General features: G+C 34.2%; 1 protein-coding gene across 2 annotated transcripts in view; it reads right to left on the minus strand.

The window, feature by feature from the left end:
* Window positions 1–23,410, minus strand: part of SBF2 (SET binding factor 2) — a 228,370-nt gene that overhangs the window by 150,959 nt on the left and 54,001 nt on the right. For both annotated transcript variants that reach the window (XM_039350252.1, XM_039350253.1), the window contains exon 2: window positions 16,183–16,268. In XM_039350252.1, the coding sequence (XP_039206186.1) occupies window positions 16,183–16,268 (86 nt within the window). The remainder of the gene's footprint in view (window positions 1–16,182; window positions 16,269–23,410) is intronic.

Raw genomic sequence — 23,410 nt, forward strand, 5'->3', positions numbered from 1 at the left:
CATTTTATTTTAAGTCTTTCATGGATGCTTTTTATCAAATGGGATTCATTCTGTAGTTGCTACCATTCAGAAAACAATCAGAGGCCAATACATGGGAAAGTGAAAGCCAGCAAGAGGGTCTTACTTTTCAGCTAAGAGGTCAGCAGTCTGAGAGGAAGTAGCCATATGAAAACCTGGGGAAAGGAGATGGAAAAGCAAGACTATGAAAGACTAAGGCCTAGGATACAAGGACTAGACAGAATCAGTCCAATTATACTCAATTGGAGGTGGTGGAATGAAGTGGAAAGTCAAATGGATGGTGGAGGTAGGATTAAATGAAAAGTTTTCCTGGGTAAAAAACAGAGAAAGACAAAGGATGTTCCCTAAAGAGAATAGAAGGGATTCCTAATGCCTAGTCCAATGAAAGCTAGATGGAAGGTATCAGTTAGAAGAACTGTGGATAAGGAAGGCAGAAGTTAAAAAAATAGTGATGGGTTAGGTAGGTAGGTAGGTAATGCAAGAAGCAGGTGCACTTTCAGAAGTGTGGGAAGCTTATTGTTGCTCCTGAAGATTTTAGGAGCAGGGCCTTGTTCTTGTATAATCCAGGGGTAAAGGAAAGGACAAAGCTGAATGGATAAAGGGAAGAAGGGAAGGATTACAGTAGTGTCAGGAAAGGGAAGTGAAAGGAGAAGATAGTAAGCAGCTGACAGAGAAAATCATTTGGAAATTTACAGCGAGTTTCTGTTTCTGGCCCCTTGATTTCAATTTAAGATCCTAACAGTAGAAAGCCTGGAACTCAAGCAAAAAGGCAGATCTCTACTATAAATCTAACCTCATCCATAGATAGGGGAAGATAAGAGAGTTCTTCTATCTGAAATATTCCCATCTTTACTGTGGATGTTACATCAGCCTCAACCTTTAGGCAAAGTAGAAATTAGTAAGAGTTTATTGGGATCTTATAAAACAGTGGTTCTCTACCTTTCTAATGCCCCGACCCCATAATACAGTTCCCCATGTTGTGGTGACCCCCAACCACTTATACATCACCGGGTGCCAGGGGCTTGGCCAAAGAAAAGGGGAAAAAATGGCGGACAGCCTTGTTTGGCGACCCCGTGAAATGGTCGTTCGACCCCAAATGGGGTCCCGACCCACAGGTTGAGAACCACTGTTATAAAAGCAAATAACACTATTTAGCAGGTGATTGGATATGAGGACTTCTTGGGATTGAAGAAAAAGCTAAGAATGCTATTCTTGCACCATTGTCTAAGCCAGGGGTAGGCAACCTCGGCTCTTTTATGACTCATGGACTTCAACTCCCAGAATTCCTGAGTCAGCTGACTCAGGAACTCTGGGAGTTGAAGTCCATGAGTCATAAAAGAGCCGAGGTTGCCTACCCCTGGTCTAAGCTATGGTATCTGTTCAATCCAGACTGATTGACCTGATTGCCAGAATGGTGGTTGATTAACTCAGGCTGTTTGTGCTGGGCTATTTGATTCTAGCTTTGTTGAGGGTAAAGTTAGAGGCAATTGGGAATTTCACTGCTCGCATGACAATTATGAGTTTATCACATATCATCTTGGGCACAATATATATACACGCTAGATTTGGGTTTTTACTCTAGAGCAGACAAAACCTAAATAACAGATGAAATTGTTAATAAGGGTAATTTCCATTTGTCCCTTCTAGAAAAATCACTTTCTCATAACCTTGGGACTAACCCGAGCCATCAACTTCATATGGTAGACCAATTAGGATCAAGTGCTTCAGACAATTAATGGACCTTGTTGTCTTTTTAAATTGTGCTTGGTAAGGCAATTCAGTTGAGCAGCTAGTTAATTTCTGGAACACAGAATAACAAAGGTGCAGAATCAGAATGATCTCTAGTGTCATTTCTTACTGGGCAAATCCAGGGAGTTGTTCGGCATACTGGGTGCTTTGGGAGATGAAGCTATAAAAGAGAAACCTAGAAGGATGCTAAATGAAGATGACAAGATATGGGTACAAGCTCAGACTGAAGTCTAGACTGTGGTGAAGATGGTAAGGTATTGAAATTCTCCACCTTTATTACAACCTCATAATTTTAAATAATTTTAAAGTGAGCCAGGCCTTATTAGTAAAGCATGACACAGAAGAGCCAACAATATGACACTGTGTTGTTATCTAGGTACTCGTCTTCTCGAGTTGGATTTGTCATTTGGGTCAAATGTGACAAGATGGCATGGGTGACGTCTTCTTATGTTTCCTGGAATGGGTTTGAGCTTGTTGATCTTGATGACGTGCATATGGTCCTTGATGAAGCGAACTCCAGATCCTATGGACATTATTCTTGCTCCATTTCACTGGTACAAAATGCCAGAGACAAGTTTGACTCCTTCTATGATGATACTTCGGAAGCTTGTTAATTCTTGGCTGATTAAAAAGCCTCTGGGAACTGAAGGAATTGTAAGTGGTGAAACTATAGGTTCAGTAAGGGTGCAATTATTTGGATGCTTATTAATTATTACACTTTATGAGGTAAATTTCTTTCTGACTTTCATACATCTCTGAGTCAGCCAGATTAAAACAGCACAAATGTTGCAGAAATTAGTAAATAACCTACTACAAACTTTCAAGTAGACTTATCATGAGGCTCTTTAGTAATGTTTTGATAAATAGAGATAATTTTAAAAAAATAAAGAATTGAGGACTGAAGCACAGCTCTAGATATCACATTTAATTTGGATCATTCCAGGCGCAGTTCAATCCCTAGATCAGAACAAGCAACAGGGAAATTGCATACCATTCCTCCATTATCAAATACAAGAAAAGTGAAATCTAAATAGCTAGAATTTTTATTAAACATAATGGAATAAAAATTAAAGAAAAGTTAACCGTTATGGAGGAGTGGGGAAGAAAATACAACGCACCAAATATCATACAAAATCAATGCAGATTTTTTTTAGGATATACTTATGTGTATTTGAAATCTGTTCTCTTTATTTTAAGGATACCTGCAATTTTTTTCTGTGACAAAATCTAATGAAGTTTGAGTAAAGATGACACTATTATAATTACTAAGCTAAACATGTTCCTAATGATGCTAGCATGAACATGCCCTTTATTGGTTTGATTTTGATTGTACAAATTCAGTCAAAATAAAATTCAAGGGTTCACGGAAATACATTAGAAAGCTCATATTGCAACACTTTAGTTCTTATAGTGGGTATCTTTTGTCTTCTCGTGTATGGTATAAAGTAAAACATAATTTGGGTTCTCTCCCTAAAGTCATTTGGATTTTTTAAAAACAAGACACTACCATCTTTCTTTCCAACAATTTGTTCAGTGACCATTTAAAGTTACAACAGCACTGAATAATGAGTCTTACAACCTGTCCTCAAAGTTGCAGCCCTTGAAGCATCCCCACAGTCACATAGTTGTGATTTGTGTGCTTGAAAACAGCACATATTTTCAACAGTTGCAGCCTTCTGCAGTCCTGAGGTCATGTGATTGCTACTGGTGACATTCACAGATGGCTTTCACCAAGTAAAGTCAATGGGGATGCTAGCAAGGAGACACAATCGTGCTTAGTGACTGTGATTTGCTTAACGATTGCAGGTAGAACTAATGAACTGCCATTATAAGTTGAGTGCAGTCAAGAGATTTTTCATTTTCTGACCATGTTACTTAGTGACAGAGTTGCCAGTCTCAAATGTCATTAGCGAGGACCACTTGTGTAACGCACAACTGACAATATCGCAATAGCAATCATGCCATCGATATTACTTAAATCCATGTTAGTTTTGCATTTGTTCATTTATAAATCTGTTTAATTCAGCTTTGATTACAACATGACATCCTGAAAATTATCCACTTACATATTTGCATCTTTTCAATTTTAAATTTATTTGTCACAAACATTTTTCTAAAGCAGACTAAACTGGATTACTTAACTAATAATATCTTTGTGTAAGTTTGATTTTGCATTCTGATGAAATATAAATTTAAAGTTTATGAAGTTTGCTATCTAATAAGGTTACGTAGAATGCCAATGAACATAAATTTTGTAGTCATTCTATTATTAAAAATGTGTAATAGTTAGGATATCTGTTACTGAAATTGAAAGTTTAAACATGCAACATAATTGGGCGTATCTAATAATTATGTGGCTCAATAGTTAATAATTACAGTGAATCATTAAGATGTTAATGTGTCACTTAGATGAATACGTCAAGAATACTTTTACAAAAGCTAATTTCATAGTACAAACTTTTTTCCTAATATGGTGGCATGCAGAGGAAGGTAAAGTATTTCTTGGATGTTGCCAAAACACATTCTTAAAAAATACTAATATCCATGGAGTTTCATGATTAATTTTTGCCTATGATAATTTTCTCTTATTATGTTATATATTAAATTATAATATCATTATCCTAATATATGAAGGTAAAACATTCATCAGTAATTATATGTTGCTACTCATCACAAACCCACTCCCTATTTATGACTTCCAGCAACATTAATCAGTATTAGTCAATGTTGCCATTTATTTATCTGAATTTACATATGATTTGTAATAGGGTGTCATTAAGATCTCCTAAACTTGTGCTTTCTTTTAAAACTGAATGAGATATTGCATTATAACGCATATAGTAGAAAATAATTTAAACTCAGAATTCGTAAGACTTCAGTCATTTCATTTGTTTTCAGTATTGTTCTGACATCTTTATTATTCATTTTCATCATTCCCATTTTGGCTGTCTCTTACTTTGCTTTTCCTATATTTTATCATGACCTGTTCATGTCTACTTTTCTTGCCTTAAAGAAATGAAATCTATCAAACCCCAGACAGAAAAGGAAAAATGGAAGTGTCTCTCTACAGGCATTATTATACTTAACTAATATATTGTTTAGATCAGGTCACTAATGTCAGATGAATTGTATATATTATAAAGAACAAGTTCATATATTGTGATACAATTAAAGAAATGCAAAGTCTGGATGCTAAAGCAAATTCCAGAGTTAATTCAATTCTAGATTAAACCAAAGTCAAAGTAAATGTGAAAAATTCAGGCATAAAAAAATAGGATACTGGCACAAGAATTAGAATATTGCAAGAGCAAGTATGAATTATAGCTTTCAATGCAGAGAAGATAGAATTGAAGTGAGTTTTGTCCATTTTACAACCTTTCTTTCCACAGCTGTTAAATGAATCATTGCAGTTGTTAAGCTAGTAAGACTTCCCTATTGATTTTGCCTGTCAGAAGGTCACAAAAGTTGATCACATGATCCTGGGACACCGCAACCATCATAAATATGAACCAGTTGACAAGCGTCTGAATTTTGATCAAATGATCATGGGGATTCTGCAGTGGTCATTAAATGTGAGAAATGATCACGTCATTTTTTTCAGTGACACTGTAATGTTGAACGGTCACTAAACAAATCGCTGTAAATCAAGGATCTCTACCTATATGGCTGAATTGACCAATATAACTCCAAGTACAGCTGGGAAATATTCCAGTTTGAAATCCCGGAGAGCTGCTGTTATCACTAAGACAATACTGTGCTATGAATCAATCATCTAAGATTTATTATAAGAACAAATATTTTGTCCTAGAAAAAGGATACTATTTTGCTTTTTGTTTACAAATCATAGATAATTATTTGATATATGAAAAAGTTAGCAAAGTATACACTTATGGTATTATAGCTACTTTCCTATATTTTTTATAGGAAATAGCATTAAGTAACAAAGCATACATGGCAAAAATAATAGGTGGGAGTATCATAGCTGTAGACACAAATTAGCACAACAAATTATATTTATATCACATGTTATAGTTTTTCTTCTTCTCCAGTCAGAAAGCTCCCAGTTTACAAATAGTTGGTATTTTGGTCTAACCTGCCCTTCTCAATACTGCCTCATAGAGGAAATGAGAAAAAAGGCGATACATATGCTTGACCCCATTGATGAAAGGACAAGATTAATAAATAAGACAGACTCAGTTGGGCAGGGAACGAACAAGGATTCTAATACACAGATGTATTAGAGTGGCAAAAGAATAAAACATATTTCTGAGATTTTATCACGTCACACAAAAGAATGTATCTATGATGATGCTGACTTTGGAGTGGTTGGTAGCTTTCATCTTTTAAAGATCAATTAAGAATTACCACAGAGATAACAAATAGCAAAGCATCTGATCTTGATCCTCTAGAAATCACTGCTATTGAGTACCTTCCCTCAAGAATGACTAAATATGGAAAAAGTATGAACTGCCCCTTTTCGTAAGCAAGCTCCAATTCCACTATTAAATGGCGAAAAGGCAGTCAAATTTAACACAAAGGTCATGAAACAGAAATAAAAAAGGATCCAACATCACATCTTAGAAACTTCAAACCATCAGCAAGTCTCTGCAAGTATATGATTACAACCAGATTCAAGAACAATCACTGTGAACTAAGCTTTTCTGGTATGCAGTTTTAAAAGACAGTCAAGAGGTATTACTAAAAACTAGATCAATCTGACATTTGCAACGAAAAAAAATCTAAAACACTGCCTGTTAAGTCCAGTTGCTAACTGTTGACTCAAAATTATGAAGCAAGATGCCTCTTTTTCTGATAACTCTGCAGCTTCTAACATTATCTTGCTGTGTTAACTGAAAGTATTATAAATAAGCATAATAAATTTTTATTGTCACTATGCACAAAATCCAATGATTTTTACTTAGTGATGGAACAAATGAAAAGACTGAAGAAAAGGAAAAGCTTGTCTGAACATAAACCTCCTGCTGTGTAAATCTAACAAGATTTTAGCTATGTTGGCATCTTTGAAGAAATGAACAAATCAACGTTTATCATCCATAAAAGTTTATTTTAATATTATTTGACCCATTTATTTATGAAAATTGGCCACCCAAATCCAGGTGGCTTATAAAAGTAAAAACCTGTAACTTGATGGGCTCCCGTCTGTTGGCAAAATCAGGTCTTCAGGGTCTTGAGAAAGAGTGTCAAAGTAGGAACCAATCTTTTCTGTGGGAATGTGATGTTCCACAGGAGGGAGCCACCACAGAAAAGGCCCTTCTTACATGTACCTCCTTAGAAGAGAGGAATTACATTACTTCCAATTTTCCTATCAAGAAAAGCTGACTAAAGTTTACATAATTACATGCAGCTGCAATTAGGAATGAATGATCTATTTGTAGAACTGACATAGAGGAACTGATTTTAAAGAAGGTAACTGCTTTTGCATAAGTAGGTACAAGGGCTGTTTGGTACTTTGTATAAAAATGCTAGAAGCAATAGTAAAAATAACATGGAAAAAGAGGCACAAGTCATTGAAAGTACAATAGGATTTGGATGGATGAAGGAGGAAGAGAGACAGAAGATTTTTAAAATATAGTATGTTCCAGCACAAACTGATGCCACAGTCTTCAGTCCCACAAACATCAGAAAAACATTTACTTTTTTTGCTCTAGGAACAGAAAAACAACAGAAAGTGCTGAACTATGCAACATTATTTCAACATTCTCAAACTTGAGATATTATGATTGGAGAGCCCTGATAAAAACATTCACTCTGAATAAAAACTAGAATTCCCAGTCACAAAATCCTCTTCCTACTATATTTAACAATATAGAGTATTTTGGAAAATCAAATTTTATACAAAATTAGGAAGTTAATAAAATTAAAATTTAATTTCAATCTAAAGAACATTCACCTTGAGTAGAATGTCCCCAAACTATATGTTTCATCTGTTCGGATCACCTGAATACAAATAGAATTCTAAAAAAACCACAATACACTGATATTTTTGTACCACAGTTAATCCTCATCATGATTATATTTCATCGCTGGTTACAAATAACTACTGAGATAGCGAATGAGATGTCAGTAAAGAGGTAATATTTTATTGCAGACATGTCAAACTCACGATGTCACATGACGTCACACAATGTATCGGGACGGTTTTGATATTGCCGGCAATGGGATGGGCACAACTTCCGCATGACGCGTCTGGCCCGCGGACCGGCAGTTTGACACCCCTGCTCTATTGTGATTAATACTATAAAACTAAGGGGGTGGGAGAAATTAATGGAAGAGAATTGAAGAAATGCTTCTAGTCTGTACCACAATAATTTTTTATATTAATTATCCTGAATCTTAGAATTAGCTTCAAATTAGCTATTAAGAAGCTATAACTATCTTTAGAATGAAAATCTGCAGATCTTCCACAAATTACTCAGATATATTTTAGAGTATGAATTACTTAAAGTATGTGTGACTGGGATTATAATTTATTTTATTAATAAAAATAATAAAATAAAAATTAAGCTTTTCTCAAATACTGATGTTCCAATTTGAAAAGAGGGGAGGAGGTTTTGATGAAGAACTCACCAAAATGCACTTAGCAGCCTAATTGACTTGCTATGCAATACATGCATTCTTGTACTTGTATACACTTGAATTGAAAACCACAAACACATGATCAGAGACTTAGTGATTCATTATGCACCACATGAATATACATGCATAGTAGCAAAGTTTAAACCTAGCATATGTATTATCATTGGACATAGTAATAACTTTAAGCATATTTTTGTCTTATATATTACTTACAAATAGTTTTAACCCCATTTAGAAAAAAACAACCAAACAAATGGAAATGACACTAGGTCATAACTGCATATCCCCATCTTTTTGATATATTAGGTGAAGAATTACAATTATAAGCACAACAGATTTATTTAAGCAAGAACTGGATGACATAAAAACATTTCTAAGTGGAGTACATGAAGAAGATAAGAAAAAGAAAAAGTTAAGGACAGATATTCAACACAGCGTGAGAAATAAGTACTTGACAGCAAGGTAGCGGGCAGGAGAAAGATGGGGCAAAACTATTCATTCCAATTAAAGATTTCAATTTTTATCAATATATTAATGGGAATGAATAGTTTCTGCTCATCTATCTTCCCCCCTCCCCCAGCTACCTTGCTGCCAACATATTTTTATTTATTTTTTGCTGGACTAGTTCTTCATTTTCTTTTTAGTACTTTGATATCGATATTTTGTTGTTGTTAATTGCGAAATCGTGTCCGACCCATCGCAACCCCATGGACAACGTTCTTCCAGGTCTTCCTGTCCTCTACCATCTTCTGGAGTCCATTTAAGTTCTCACCTACTGCTTCAGTGACTCCATCCAGCCATCTCATTCTCTGTCGTCCCATTCTTCTATTGCCCTCAATCTTTCCCAGCATTAGACCCTTTTCCAGTGAGTCCTTCCTTCTCATTAGGTGGCCAAAGTATTTGAGTTTCAACTTCAGGATCTGGCCTTCTAAAGAGCAGTCAGGGTTGATCTCTTCTAGGACTGACCGGTTCGAACGCCTTGCAGTCCAAGGGACTCGCAGGAGTCTTCTCCAGCACCATAGTTCAAAGGCCTCAATTCTTTTGCGCTCAGCCTTTCTTATGGTCCAACTTTCACAGCCATACATTGCAACTGGGGAAACCATGGCCTGGACTATACGCACTTTTGTTGGCAGGGTGATGTCTCTGCTTTTTAGGATGCTGTCTAGATTTGACATAGCTTTCCTCCCCAGGAGCAAGCGTCTTTTAATTTCTTGGTTGCAGTCCCCATCTGAGGTGATCTTGGAGCCCAGAAAAATAAAATCTGTCACTACCTCCATTTCTTCCCCATCTATTTGCCAGGAATTGAGAGGGCCGGATGCCATGATTTGGTTTTCTTAATGTTGAGTTTCAAGCCAACTTTTGCACTCTCCTTCTTCACCCGCATCAAGAGGCTCCTTAGTTCCTCTTCACTTTCTGCCCTTAGAGTGGTATCATCTGCATATCTTAGGTTGTTGATATGTCTCCCAGCAATCTTAATTCCAACTTTTGATTCATCTAGCCCTGCCTTTCTCATGATGTGCTCTGCATATAAGTTAAATAGGCAGGGCGACAGTATATAGCCTTGCCGGACTCCTTTTCCAATTTTGAACCAATCAGTGGTTCCGTGTCCAGTTCTCACTGTTGCTTCTTGACCCACATATAAGTTTCTCAAGAGACAAATGAGATGGTCTGGTACTCCCATCTCTTTAAGAACTTACCACAATTTGTTGTGATCCACACAATCAAAGGCTTTAGCATAGTCAATGAAGCAGAAGTAGATGTTTTTCTGGAACTCCCTAGCTTTCTCCATGATCCATCGTATGTTGGCAATTTGATCTCTAGTTCCTCTGCCTCTTCGAATTCCTGCCTGTACTTCTGGTAGTTCTCGATCCACATACTGCTGGAGTCTAGCTGGTAGGATTTTAAGCATAACTTTACTAGCATGTGAAATGAGTGCAATGGTGCGATAGTTTGAACATTCTTTGGCATTGCCTTTCTTTGGAATTGGAATGTAAACTGACCTTTTCCAATCCTGTGGCCAATGTTGAGTTTTCCAAATTTGCTGGCAAATTGAGTGTAGCACTTTTACTGCGTCATCTTTTAAGATTTTGAATAGCTCAGCTGGAATAGTGTCACCTCCACTAGCTTTGTTGTTGCTCAGATTTTCTAAGGCCCATTTCACTTCACATTCTAGGATGTCTGGTTCGAGGTCAGTGACCATCTCATTGTGGTTATCTGGGATGTTAAGCTCATTCTTGTATAGTTCTTCTGTGTAGTTTTGCCATCTCGTCTTAATCTCTTCTGCCTCTGTTAGGTCTCTGCCATTTTGGTCCTTTATCATGCCCATCTTTGCATGAAACGTTCCCTTCATATCTCCAATTTTTTTGAAGAGATCTCTGGTCCTCCCTGTTCTGTTGTTTTCTTCTATTTCTTTGCACTGTTCATTTAAGAAGGCATTCTTATCTCTTCTAGCTACTCTCTGGAATTCTGCATTCAATTGGGTGTATCTTTCTCTTTCTCCTTTGCCTTTCGCTTCCCTTCTTTCCTCAGATATTTGCAAAGCTTCCTCAGACAGCCATTTTGCTTTCTTGCATTTCTTTTTCTTTGGGATGGTTTTAGTTGCTACCTCTTGTACAATGTTGCGAACTTCCATCCATAGTTCTTCAGGCACTCTGTCTATCAGATCTAATTCCTTAAATCTATTTGTCACCTCTACTGTATATTCATCAGGAATACGATTTAGTTCATACCTGAGTAGCCTAGTGCTTTTCCCTACTTTTTTCAATTTAAGCCTAAATTTTGCAACGAGAAGCTCCTGGTCTTGTTTTTACTGACTGTATACAGCTTCTCCATCTTTGGCTGCAGAGCACATAGTCAATCTGATTTCTATGTTGACCGTCTGGTGATGTCCATGTGTAGAGCCGTCTCTTGGGTTGTTGGAAAAGAGTGTTTGTTATGACCATAGTATTCTCTTGACAAAATTCTATCAGCCTGTGCCCTGCTTCATTTTGTACTCCAAGGCCAAACTTGCCTGTTATTCCGGTTATCTTTTGGCTTCCTACCTTAGCATTCCAATCCCCCATGATGATAAGAACATCATTTTTTGGTGTTAATTCTATAAGGTGCTGTAGGGCTTCATAAAACTGGTCAATTTCATCCTTTTCAGCACCAGTGGTTGGAGCATAGATTTGGACTATTGTGATATTGAATGGTTTGCCTTGGATTCGAATTGAGATCATTCTGTCATTTTGGGGATTGTATCCCAGTATTGCTTTTCCTATTCTTTTATTGACTATGAAGGCTACTCCATTTATTCTGAGGGATTCTTGCCCACAGTAGTATACCTGATGGTCATCTGAGTTAAATTCACCCATTCCTGTCCATTTTAGTTCGCTGATTCCTAAGATGTTGATGTTCAGTCTTGTCATCTCTTTTTTGACTCTGTCTAGCTTGCCTTGATTCATGGATCTTACATTCCAGGTTCCTATGGAGAAAAAATCTTTACAGCATCGGACTTTCCTTTCACCACCAGATATATCCACAGCTGAGCGTCCTTTCGGCTTTGGCCCAGTCGCTTCATTCTTTCTGGCGCTACTAGTACTAGCCCTCTGCTCTTCCCAGTAGCATATTGGACACCTTCCGACCTGAGGGGCTCATCTTCCAGCGTCATATCTTTTTGCTTTTTAGTACTGTCCATGGGGTTTTCATGGCAAAGATACTGGAGTGGTTTGCCATTTCCTTCTCCAGTGGATCACATTTTGTCAGAACTCTCTGCTATAACCTGTCCATCTTGGGTGTCCCTGCATGGCATAGCTTATAGCTTCATTGAGTTATGCAAGCCCCTTCGCCACGACAAGGCAGTAATCCATAAAGGAGCATCGATATTTAATGACCTTTAAATTATACTGTTTACTTTGGAAATTTGTCTTTTAAATTACTTGGCTTATCATCTCATTTGAAATAAAAAACATTTTGTACAGGAAGATTTTGTTTTAGTATAGATCATTAAGATTTACTTCAACAAAAAATGGAACATTAGACGTAGAAGAATAAGTTTTTCAAAATGAACTCTAGGCTTAGTTGCATTTGGTATTATTGGGATAAGATTCAGAAATGACAGTGACATATATTTGTTGGAACTGATTTGGAACAAAGGGAATCATGACTTTGAAAGATAACTGTGCCCTGTAATGTGACATCGTAAGATTTTACTTTCAAACTATATTGATTAAGGTCTTGTATATTCGACTATAATTAAAATTGTTTAACCAATCTTGTTAAAACAAGATTATTGTTTAATAGAAATATCTGAATTCATTTCAATGAAACAACTTACAAAGTTCACAAAATAGCTCAATAGAATAGAATGACCTACACTTCCTTTTAAAAGTATAGCAAAAATATGTGCTTTGCATATCTTTTCAGAAACTGATATAATATAGCCTTCCCAATATTTGGCTGTTCTAAATTTATTTTAAATAATTTAAGGCTAGTATACATGGCCCGTTAGACCAGTATTAAAGGTAGCTCTTTAGAGTGACATGAAAGCTGGCTAGGTGATTTTGGGCCAGTCAATGTGTCTTAGCCCGTCTCACCTCATATGGCTGTTGTGGAGAAACTAGGATGAGGAAGCTTTATTAGATATGTCCATCATTTTGACTTTTTGTAAAAATAATAAAGACAATATTTAAAAAAATATTTTTTTAAAATTGTACAAACCTGATTGCCAGATATGCTAATAACTAATGCTTTTGAATTGAAATATCTTTCAAATATCCACTTGATTTTGAAAAGACTCAATATTTCATACTTGATCTTTATATATGGGCATGCTTTCTATTCTGAACCATACAAAACAATGAAGTTTAGTTTAGAGATTTATATTTCTAAAAGTGAATGGAATTCTACTACTGGAAATGAAGAAACAAAGATTAAAAAAATAACATAGCTAAAGTTCAGTTTTAGGGCACTGTGAACTCTGAATACATTTTTAGCTCAGGGAATTCAATTTTCTCAGAATTACTGGAAATGTAACATGGTGTAACATGAAGTTTCTTAGTACACATATTTTGATAACGCAAAATTATGCAACTTTTTGAATTATTGTTTTAAACCAAGTGCCTATTCTAATTTATTTAAGGTAAATTTATGTGTTTCTTTTCAATTTTAAATTTTCAGCTGTATGAAAATTAACAGACAATAATATTATAAACCAGAACTACAGTGACTAGTAGATGTTCCACAGACTAAGAAACTGAGTTTTAAAAAACTGATCAGAGGGTATGAAACTAGGATAAAGTGTCACAACATCCATTTGGCAATAAATGCAATGTTACTTGTAATTAAGGAGGAAATAATGTATTTGCATCTTTACAAATAGTTATGAACAAAGAGAATTCTACAGTACATTATTTCTAAAAACAAAGATGTGATTGTCATTATTCTCTTACATCTCATAAAATTAATTCTTGATTATGGCTCAGTGCTACATGATTGCAACCTATTGAGGCAGAGGAAGCCTAGGTCTGGAAAAGATAAGGATGGAGACACACACAAAACCCATGTACAATACCTTGTGTCTCTATGAAAGAAAGAGAAAAGCATATATCAAGTAGGAAACCCTAATCTAAGCAGCAATTTTAAGAGAAGTAATAGAAATGCTGTTTATCACTTTTATCAAAACCTGTGGAAAGTTTTATAGATATTTAATAATCATCAACTTCGTAAGTCATTAAATTCATATATGACACATGACAATGAGTTTATATTGTTTATGAGGTTGTTTTTACTATGAATCAAACTGTTATCAGCTTTCAACAAAGAACATGGAATGCCACTTTATAAAAATAATAAATGTAAATGTACCTAAATCAAAAATGTAAAAAAACTAAATTCTATATGTTATAATATATAGCATCAAGAGCTTCTGTGAAGTCATTACCTATTTTCAAAATGCCACCAACTTTCTCTGAAAGTTCCTATTTACTGATATAAATAGAACTATAATTTAAAGAGAAGCCTTTTGTATATACATATATAATAAAACTTCAGAACTGATTACTCTTATTGTATTCTTTTCCCATAGTACAACTGCATCTTAGCCAAGAATTCATTATGCTAAATTTTTGAATCACATCTCTAAAAATATTTTCCTGACAATGTGATTTTTACAAGAAACAGAAAAAATGTTCCCACAGTATGTATGGAAGTATTAAAACACCCAAATAATGGGTTATTATGCATATCCATCCACAATTTATGTCAGAATATCATGATCTTGTTTATAAGTACAGGAAGCTCACAGTTAGTCTTGCATGTGCAAATGTATAGTGATAAGCATTTCCTTTTATGGCTCTGAACCAAAGAACTATGTTTACACTTCGCCTTACTGTATGCATGAGTGCCAGAAAGCCTTTATGCCATATGGCTGCTGTAACACTAAAATATGCCTTATTCTGGATGCCAGTCTAAATATGCACAATGTCTGCATGTGGAATTTTAAATATTGTATATAGATGCAATTATTGTACTGTATATAGGTGTAATTATTCAGGGAGAATACTATTAAAATTGATCCTACATATGGAATTCTATTATGGAATTGGCTTCTACACAGATGTTACTCTTGTCAAACTGAAATGGTTGATTAAATTGGATTGACTGTGCCTTGATCCTTTACAGTGCAGATAATGTATAATCCATACATGCCTGGTGGGAATTATATACTGAGAGTCTTTTAAGTAATAAAGTCTTAAGAATTTTTGGTGGAAACTGAAATGAGTTGCCTTCAGCTCACTGATTTAAAGCTAGTTTATGAAATATGGCATATTTGGACGCAATTAAATCGAAATTATCATAGCCCAGACATTTCTGCATACATCAAATTATGCACTACAATAAAAATGTTATAATTACTAAAAAAAGAAGCCCAGCAGTTCTCAAAGTCTATTACTTGTACAATTTCTAATTCAGAGGAAAACATTAACTTCAAAATTTGTTCTATGTCCTCACTCCTCTTTTCTGGCAAATTTGTGATATTATGAATTCTTCCTCTGAAAAAATGAACACTGGCAATACTGGATCTATGACATAATGACAGACACCTAAATAATATTATATGTGAAGTCATTTTTCCATTTTTAAAACTTGTTATGCTGAATGTGATAATCACACCAAGAAATCATTAATTTAAGATTGCATTTAAAGAATAGCAATGCCATACCTAAAGTGTCAAGAAAACAATTCTGAAGTTAAAAAACTGGTGTGATTGATCATGAAAGGATTTACAAAAGTCATGAAAATGAGATGGGAGGCTATTTAAATTTAATAAATAAATTTAAATAGTTTTATCTTTAATATTCACTAAAATTAGACAATCACCTATTTTACTTTACAAATATCACTATATAATATCCTGACTTCTACAAACATGTACATATATACTGTATGAGACACATCAAGTCAGTTTGCATGACAAAAGCAAACCAATGATGGACCAACACATGCATAAGTGAATGTACTAAGAAGCTAGATTAACCAAGCTTAACCTAAGTGCTTCAGGATACTTGCTTCATCTGCTATAGAGAAAGTTAGGTTTCTGTAAGTTAATAAAATCAGCATTTGTTTTTAGATTACCAATATATTAGTACTTGCCATTTTGTAGGCAAATGAAGCTCAGAATTTCACATTCACATGTCCTACTAAGTTCTAATACTCAAAGCAATCATTTGTTCACAATATAAATTTACAGCTGAAACTACCTAAGCTAACCTTATGGTAAAGTGTGATGTACAAATCCAGAATTAAAACTTTATAAACCCATGCTACAGATCAACTTACCAACTCTATTCCTTGTGGAAAAGGAGTATCATCCAAATCCTTTAAGGGAAATCTCTGTATTATTTTCCCCAAGCCATCTGCTGAGCCTACAAATAAAAGGAAAAGATAAATATCAAATATCAAAATCTAGAATTTTATTTTTCCCATAAAAAAGTTATCAAAGAAATAAACTGCAAAGTAGTGCCATATTATATTAAGAACTCTAAATACTAAATGCTGTTTTGAACTGATAGCATTTGGTATTTAGAGTTCTTAATATAATATTTTCAACTGACAAATTATTGCTGAAGGTTGTAGAGTTTAATAATCATTCAAATAACATACTCTATTCAAGACAAATCACCTTATTTATAACAATTCTGTTGCACACACTGTGGCTGCAGAATTAAGATACATATCGCATCCAATGTAGATTCCTAGTCTTAGATATAAAAATGAAAACTAACAAATGCTATAATGCTTTTTAAAAGAATCTGAATAAAGTTCCTATGATTCCAGCATTGTAACAAATTGCCTTTCTATATGTTTATCATCATTCTAAGTAACTAGAGAAAAGCATAAAGGAAATATTTTATTCCAATATAATATAATATGTCATTTGGAAATGAAAAAGAAATTACTCACATTTAATGACAAGTTTTCAAAAGCACATTTTTAAAAGCAGAATTCACACCGAGTGCCACAAGGATCTGTCTACACCACAACAGATCACACTTCAGTTCGCATTGCTTATATGAATACATTTAACCCTCTTATTTTAAAAAAATAACTACAGACCTCATTTAAGAAAACGTTCTACTCTTGAAAACCATGCATTTTCATAAGCCTGTGGATACTATTCCATTTTTTTCTGTCCCATACAAAATGATATTGTTTCACATAGGGAAGCGCCTTCATTCTCTTTCCACTTCTATAATCTGTACATTTTTCTATCTAACACAATATAAAATTAATCAACAAACCTGGAATTAGATTAGCACATGAAACTAAAAAGATTACAAATCAACTTTACATTTCCATGTCTTCCTGTGCTTTAATATTTGCATCTATTCAAAATGGTGGACCTTGAATTGTCTGCACCCAAATCTGCATGATTTCACCTTTATTTATTTACCCATTCATTCATTTTGGATTTTTTTTTCTTTACTAACATCATTTTATCCCAAATGCTTCAGGCATTTTGTATATCAAGTCATAGAATCTATTTTTTGCTGCATAACCATATAGAATACTATTGGAGTCATATCTTGATCTGATGATTTGAGTTTCTTTAATTTTAAATTGTGATTTTTAAGAAACTGTTTGGGATTTGAATCTCCGTTGATATCCAGTCTTGGTCTGGTTGACTGAACATAGTTCCTCCCACTTGAAGATCATAGTCAAATTGATTTTGGTGCTGTCCTTGTGTAGAGTATTCCTTTATATTGTTGGAAGAATGTATTTCTACACATAATAAATTTATTAGCATAATTGCACAATTTTCTTCATTTAGACCAGATTTTTCTATTAATTTGTAACAAATAATTTTAATTTTAGCATTCCAGTCTCCTACAATTAGGTATGGTGTCACTTGCAGAGTTGACTTCACAAGTTCAATTTCCATTGCTGCTTCTATGGTTGGAAAAACCATAGGAGACATTAACATTTGGATCACTGTAATGTTGAATGGCTTGCTTCTGATAAAAAATGGAAATTGAGCTATTATTTTTGGGTTCTAAGTACTGACTTTGACTCCCCCATATATTACTAATGTAATTTGATATGATTTTTTTCACGTTCACAGTTGAATTGATAATCCTTTGATATTGTCAGCTTTGTGAGTTAGTTCAGACAAGAACCAAACCAAATGACTCATTCACTGTAGGGTTACATTAACACAGTGTTTCTCAACCTTGACAATTTTAAGGCATGTGGACTTCAACTCCCAGAATTCCACAGCCAGCAATGCTGGCTGTGGAATTCTGGGAGTTGAAGTCCACATGGCTTAAAATTGTCAAGATTGAGAAACACTGCATTAACAGAACCTTGCAGGTATGAAAGTACAATTATCTCTTATCCAACTGTTGCCCTGACTGTGATCATTCCCATATACCATTACAGCTATGAAGTGACCCATTCAAATCCATTTCAGTTCACTGATTCCCAGAAACCAGTTGTCAGCCTCATCCATCTGATCTGATATTAATTTGCCCTTTGTTCATACTTCTGCCATTTCTCATAACGTTATACTTATTTTTGCAGCAAGAACTTTCCATTAACCTTCCATAAGTATCAATCCACCCAGTGTGAATACTACTACTACTACTACTACTATACTACTACCCGTAAGTGTTCTTTGGATACTTTCTGACAGGAAGGATTTATCTTTCCTAATAACATTGTATTTTAGTCTGATCCCTTGTCTATGGCATGTCCATCATGGATGGTCCTTTTGGGGGCATTCACTCCCAAAAATATAATTCTAGGGAATGGGCAATCTTTTTACCAATACAAGATAACCAATCAGATCATTATATTAATAGCTTCCTCCAAGCTATTTTTCTAAATACATGGTTATACTCTTAGTTTAATTCCTTCAACACTTATTTAAAAATGCTACATTATAGAATTACAGGTAATAAATTATTTCTACTTTATAAGGCAGAAAAATGTAGAATTCATTGGATGTTAGATTTGTAGTATTAATAAATTAAGATGCAAAGCTTGCTTGCACATACTGTAGTTCTGATAAATATTTACAATATGCTACAAAACAATAAGCCTTTATTACGGGCAAAGATCAATATAAGGAAAGTGGGGTACAAAAAAATTTTAAACACAAAAACTACAGAAATAAAAATTACATAAAAAGTATAAAAACAAAAATAAAAAATAAAAAGTCTAAAAAATATAGCAGTAAATGGGCATAAAAACAAATTAAATCTATCAAAGTACAAAACACTCTTTAATGATGGTCTAGCTGCTCATTAAAATTGATTTGACACACAGGTCTCGTTCTGAAGTATTGTAAGTAAGTGCTGCTGCAAAATCTAGCAAAACTATATGCTGTAGCAGGACTGGTATCTGAGTGCAGCATGGAGGTGTAAAACTGTTCTGTGTGCCATGGGTACAACAAATTTCATGTAATTAACTCAATTGTCATGAATCAGTTACCATATGATTCAATGTAGATGTTACTGCATTTACATAATTCTTAGAAGGATGAATATATCAGGATGCAAGTTTAAATGTACAATCAACTAAAAAGATATTCAAGAAAGAAGAAGTCTGGTCATGGTATATTGTTTGCAACATTCAGTGTTATAAAAGAAAACTAAAAGCCACCTGTGCATTTTATTATCTGGATGCACTTTTCAATTATGGACAATGATATTCTTTTTCTGTGCCTTTATTTTGAGACTAAACGGCTGTAGCATAATGCAGTGTAGAAACTATATTAATCGTTGCTGATGCCCAAGAGTAAGTGTATTGATAGAGGATGTGGGATAACTGACTACAAGTAATAGTATTTGTGATATAGATCTTGAATATGAATATGAACTTGCAAGTACTATAAAGGTAGTTTTAGCCTTCAACCCATAACCATACTTTCCAAATCATATAAAATAATATTTTCACTCTGTTCTACTTTGTTCTGATGCCATCTTAATTACTGTATCTAAGTCTGCAAATCACACTTTAAGAAGAATTCAAAGAAAATGAAATGTTTTAAAAGACGGCTAACAAGGATGATTAGGGGATTAGAAATAAAAACCTAGGATGAGAGATTGAAGGAGCTGGGTATGGTTAACCCTGAGAAAAGATGATTCAGTGAGGTCATGACAGCACTCTCCAAATACCTGAAAGATGCTTATATAAAAGATCAATGGTTTCTTTTCATTTCAGAGAGTAAGACATTGAATAATGGACCTCAGTTACAAAAAAGCAGAATTCCAACTGAGTGTTGGGGAGGAAAGTTTGCAACAATAAAAGCTGTTCAACAATGGAATTACTTATCCAGAAGGATGGTAGGCTCCTCTTCACGGATGCATTCAAGTAGCCATCTGACTAAATGCTTTAATGCTTCTGCCCTTACCAGAAGGCTGGACTTAATGGCCTAGCTGGCCTCTTCCAACTCTATGATTCTATGATTTGAACCATCCCATGTACAACTATTTGTAAAGCTACATTATTACCGCCGTTCATAATAATGGGCTCATCATATTTCATTGTAGCCAAAAATAAATAAATAAAATGAGTTTATCAGATCTAGCATCTACATTCCCTTTAAAAATGCAGACTATACAAATTAAAAAGCAAACAAACAACCCTGAGGGTAATGTACACAGTGAATTCTTCTAATGTTTAGATATAAATTTGTGATGACCTCGATTATTCCTACTCAGACCTACCAAGATCTGCCTGCCATAACATTCCTGGTCATAATAAATTTATTAGGTCATTGACTTTAACAAACTTTAACTGATTTCTATGGATTCTTTCAACTATCCATTAGTCTCTTTTTGCAAATCTCAAATTACAGAACTTCTATTGTACTAAATATGAAAAGACATATATGTGATTTTAGTCTTAAAAATGGCAACACAGAAATTTAGCAGTAAACATTTCTCTTAGAAAGGTATTAAAAAAATATAGAAGACAGTTTTCAAGGCTAACAGATTGATAATGTCTAATGGCAATATTCCATACAGTATATATTATAAGATACATTCCAATGAGTAACTCACTGTCAAACTGCTCGGTTGTGTTTTGCCAGGTTGGAATGCTCACTCAATAAAATCTAAAACTGGGAGCAGCAATACCCAAACTGATATTAATAAAAGAAAAAAGGCAGGAAAAGTAAAGAATGAGTGACAAGAAATACCAAATGCCTTGGAAAAAGTACACTGAGCTATCTAGACTACTGTATTTTAATCCTTTTTAAATATTTTCTATTTTAAATAAATTGTTTGATTCATCTGATTAATTTGTACTGAATTAAGGTTGAATGCTTGAAGCCTATGAAAGGTAAGATTAATCTGGTTAATCTTTTTAATACTATAAAATACGATGTCAACTATGGTTCTGACATTTGGGAGCTTTTGTAGGACGAACAGAAGTGTCTTCCACAATACTTTTCAGATCATTTTTATACTTATTTTTATCCATTTGCCAATGACATACACACTTTTCCTCCTATACATTAATGCAAATAACCCCGCTGAACAAATATGTTTGTAAAATCTTAGGACAACATTGCGGATTGGTGAGAAAGGTGAAAACAATGAAAAATACCATTACAGAGTAGAAGCTTGTCCATGCAGTTTTATTTTAGTTATTTTTTGTCAAATTTATATAACCACCCATCTCACAAACAAGTGACTCTGGATGGTGAACAAGATTAAAAACAATTAATATCCTGTTATTATATAAACAAAAATATGAAATCATAGTTCCAGTTCTTTAGCTGCTGTTGGCCTCCATATAAATCCAGTTGTTCCTAAGAACCTAGATATTATAATGCATATATGTGCACATCCAAACAATGTGGTCTTTTATAATTGATAGATGGAAAGTTTGTCAATGCGCAGATTTTCTGAGTGCCATCCAAGATTTTTGGCATGGCACTCTGTTTGCCCATAACCACTGGAATCACCACAGACAATTTATGCCATAATCTTTCAATTTCAATTTTCAGATTTTTATACTTTGTGTTCTTCTCCATTCTTTGTCTACTATGCTACAATCACTTGAGATTACCACATCAATTATCCACACTTTATTCTTTTCAACCACAGTTAAATGTGTTATGGTCCAAGACTTTTATCAGTTTGTATTTGGAAATCCCACAATATTTTAACCTATTCATTTTCAATTACTTTGTCAACTCTATGTCCTAATATAGTCCTAGAAGTGGCAGCTCCAAACCCAAAGCCATTTGAGTTTGTCACAATTCAATTGAAGGGTATTCTTCCCCATTCAGACCCTCACAGCCTCCAGCCTTTTAAGAAGACAGATTATTTTTTAAGGTTTACAAGACAACTGTAACCATCATATTAAATATTTAGAATAACATATCATGGTCATTCTGCCCTCCTATATCTCTCTTGATTATTAAAACTTGGCCCCCTCTGGGGAAAAAAGACTCCAATTTTTAAAATAAATAAACTATGTTGCCCTACTTTTCTTAAATAAAAACTTTTATTTCTTCTGGAACTATTTGAACTATTTAACTCTTTGGGCTTTCCAAATTCTTCTAATTTTTTCTAGCATATTACAGGTTTGATAGTTCATGTGTTACATAGATTTGATATTTCATGTCTTAAGTTTCCATCCCAGTTTAAATACACATTTTACAAAAGGATAAAGCACAATATACTTTCTATTCATGCATAATGGCTAATTAGATCTGTTTAAAATATAAAAATATGTACATCAAACAAACAAAAACAGATGTCAAGCAAAATACAACATTAAGGCACATACATTAATGTACATTCATAATGCACTATTTACAATTAAGACACATTTTCTTATGTCTAAACCATAATACAAAATTCTACAAATCATATGCAAGTTATTACTGATCTAATAAGTTACACTTAAATATGTTTTCTTTACATAATACAATCGTTGAATTGCAGCCCAACATTAGCATTGGTCATACATAGTATCAATTTAAGGACTGTATTACAAAATCTGGAAGAATATAGTATCTATAACACACAAATTGAAACGAAGAATCAGCCACAATTGCCATTTAGTTTAGACCTTTCTGCTTAAATAGTACACACTAAATATTAAAATCCTAGAAAAAAATCTAGCTTTTGAATCTCATTTCCTCTCAACTCCCTTCTTATATAAATCTCTCCTATTAAAGGTCACATGCCATCTCCTGGCTGCCCTTTAAATTCCGGGAGCAAATTGTTAGTGCAAGTTACATTCCAAATTAATGAGTTCTGTGATAAGCTTTGCCTTTTTCCCCCTGTGAGATATAAGTAAAAATACATCTAAATTGAATTTATTTTTAACTCTGTGTTTAGTCAAGTGCAAATAGTTAATATGTGCATGATGACAAGCAAAAAAGATATAGAGATATATGCATATTGTACAATGCAGCAGCCCAGTTGTGTTGTAAAAATAGTATGTTACCAAAGTATGCCGAAGTTATATTGTTTGGAGTTTATATTTCTCTTTTTTCCTATTTTTATTTATAAAAAAGTGAAAAAGAGAGGGGGGGTAATATGTG

Source organism: Crotalus tigris, unplaced genomic scaffold (assembly GCF_016545835.1).
Source record: "Crotalus tigris isolate CLP2741 ecotype Arizona unplaced genomic scaffold, ASM1654583v1 scf7180000018308.1980950, whole genome shotgun sequence".
In the NCBI taxonomy this organism is placed as follows: Eukaryota; Metazoa; Chordata; class Lepidosauria; order Squamata; family Viperidae; genus Crotalus; species Crotalus tigris.